The following is a 761-nucleotide window of genomic DNA, read 5'->3' as shown; positions in this document are numbered from 1 at the left end:
GCACCCTAGCTATGACTGTAACACTACGTTCTGCATCCTCTCCTTTCCTTCTCCCCTATGTACAAAGAACAAAGAACAATACAGCACAGGAACAGGCCCTTCGACCCTCCAAGCCTGCACCGATCATGTGTTCCTAACTCGACATCCGTTTGTATCCCTCTATTCCCATGTACTCTCTACATGGTATGTGTTGTCTGTATAGCGCAAGAAACAATACATTTTATTGTATCCCAATACATCTGACAATAATACATCAAATCAAATCAACTAATGTGATCAGAATTGTTCAATCTTTGCAGATTACCAAAGGAATCTCCGATATGAATGCATTTCACGCTAAACTAAATTTACATTGTGTCATCACGTTTGTTTCACAAAATAATTTAAAAACAACACGTTGACGGTTTTGTAACTTGAATATCCCTGAGGAGATGCCAGACAGTATAAATAAAGGTTTTGGGAATCTTTCGGTCAGTCCTTTAATGCATTGAGATTGCTGGCAGCAGGAAGAGATCGATTGCTTCTCAGTGAAAATGTTTCAAACATTTCCCACCATCAGAAAGATCTTCTACACAATTGTTGTCATAATTGGTCTACCTGGTAAGTGGGCGTAACCATGGATTTTGTTTAAATCAGTGTTTGAGCTATTGTCTGGTTTAACTCTCTGACTGACAATGTCACATGCTGATCTATTGACACCAATATGCAGACAGTTATATCAGATAGTCCAGCCAAAAGTTTAAATTATCTCTGTCCATTTA

At 38.5% G+C, this 761-nt stretch overlaps 1 protein-coding gene across 1 annotated transcript in view; it reads left to right on the top strand.

Annotated features, from left to right (window-relative positions):
• The first annotated feature begins 431 nt into the window (after positions 1 to 431).
• The window catches only part of LOC144505417 (E3 ubiquitin-protein ligase DTX4-like), an 18471-nt gene continuing 18141 nt past the window's right edge, over positions 432 to 761 (top strand). Inside the window, exon 1 of the mRNA XM_078231529.1 lies at positions 432 to 470. Coding sequence (XP_078087655.1) covers positions 432 to 470 — 39 coding nt within the window. The remainder of the gene's footprint in view (positions 471 to 761) is intronic.

The sequence above is a fragment of the Mustelus asterias genome, chromosome 16, assembly GCF_964213995.1.
Source record: "Mustelus asterias chromosome 16, sMusAst1.hap1.1, whole genome shotgun sequence".
Taxonomy (NCBI): domain Eukaryota; kingdom Metazoa; phylum Chordata; class Chondrichthyes; order Carcharhiniformes; family Triakidae; genus Mustelus; species Mustelus asterias.
Note: the sequence above shows the minus strand (reverse complement) of the source record. Positions and strands in the feature narration are given on the sequence as shown.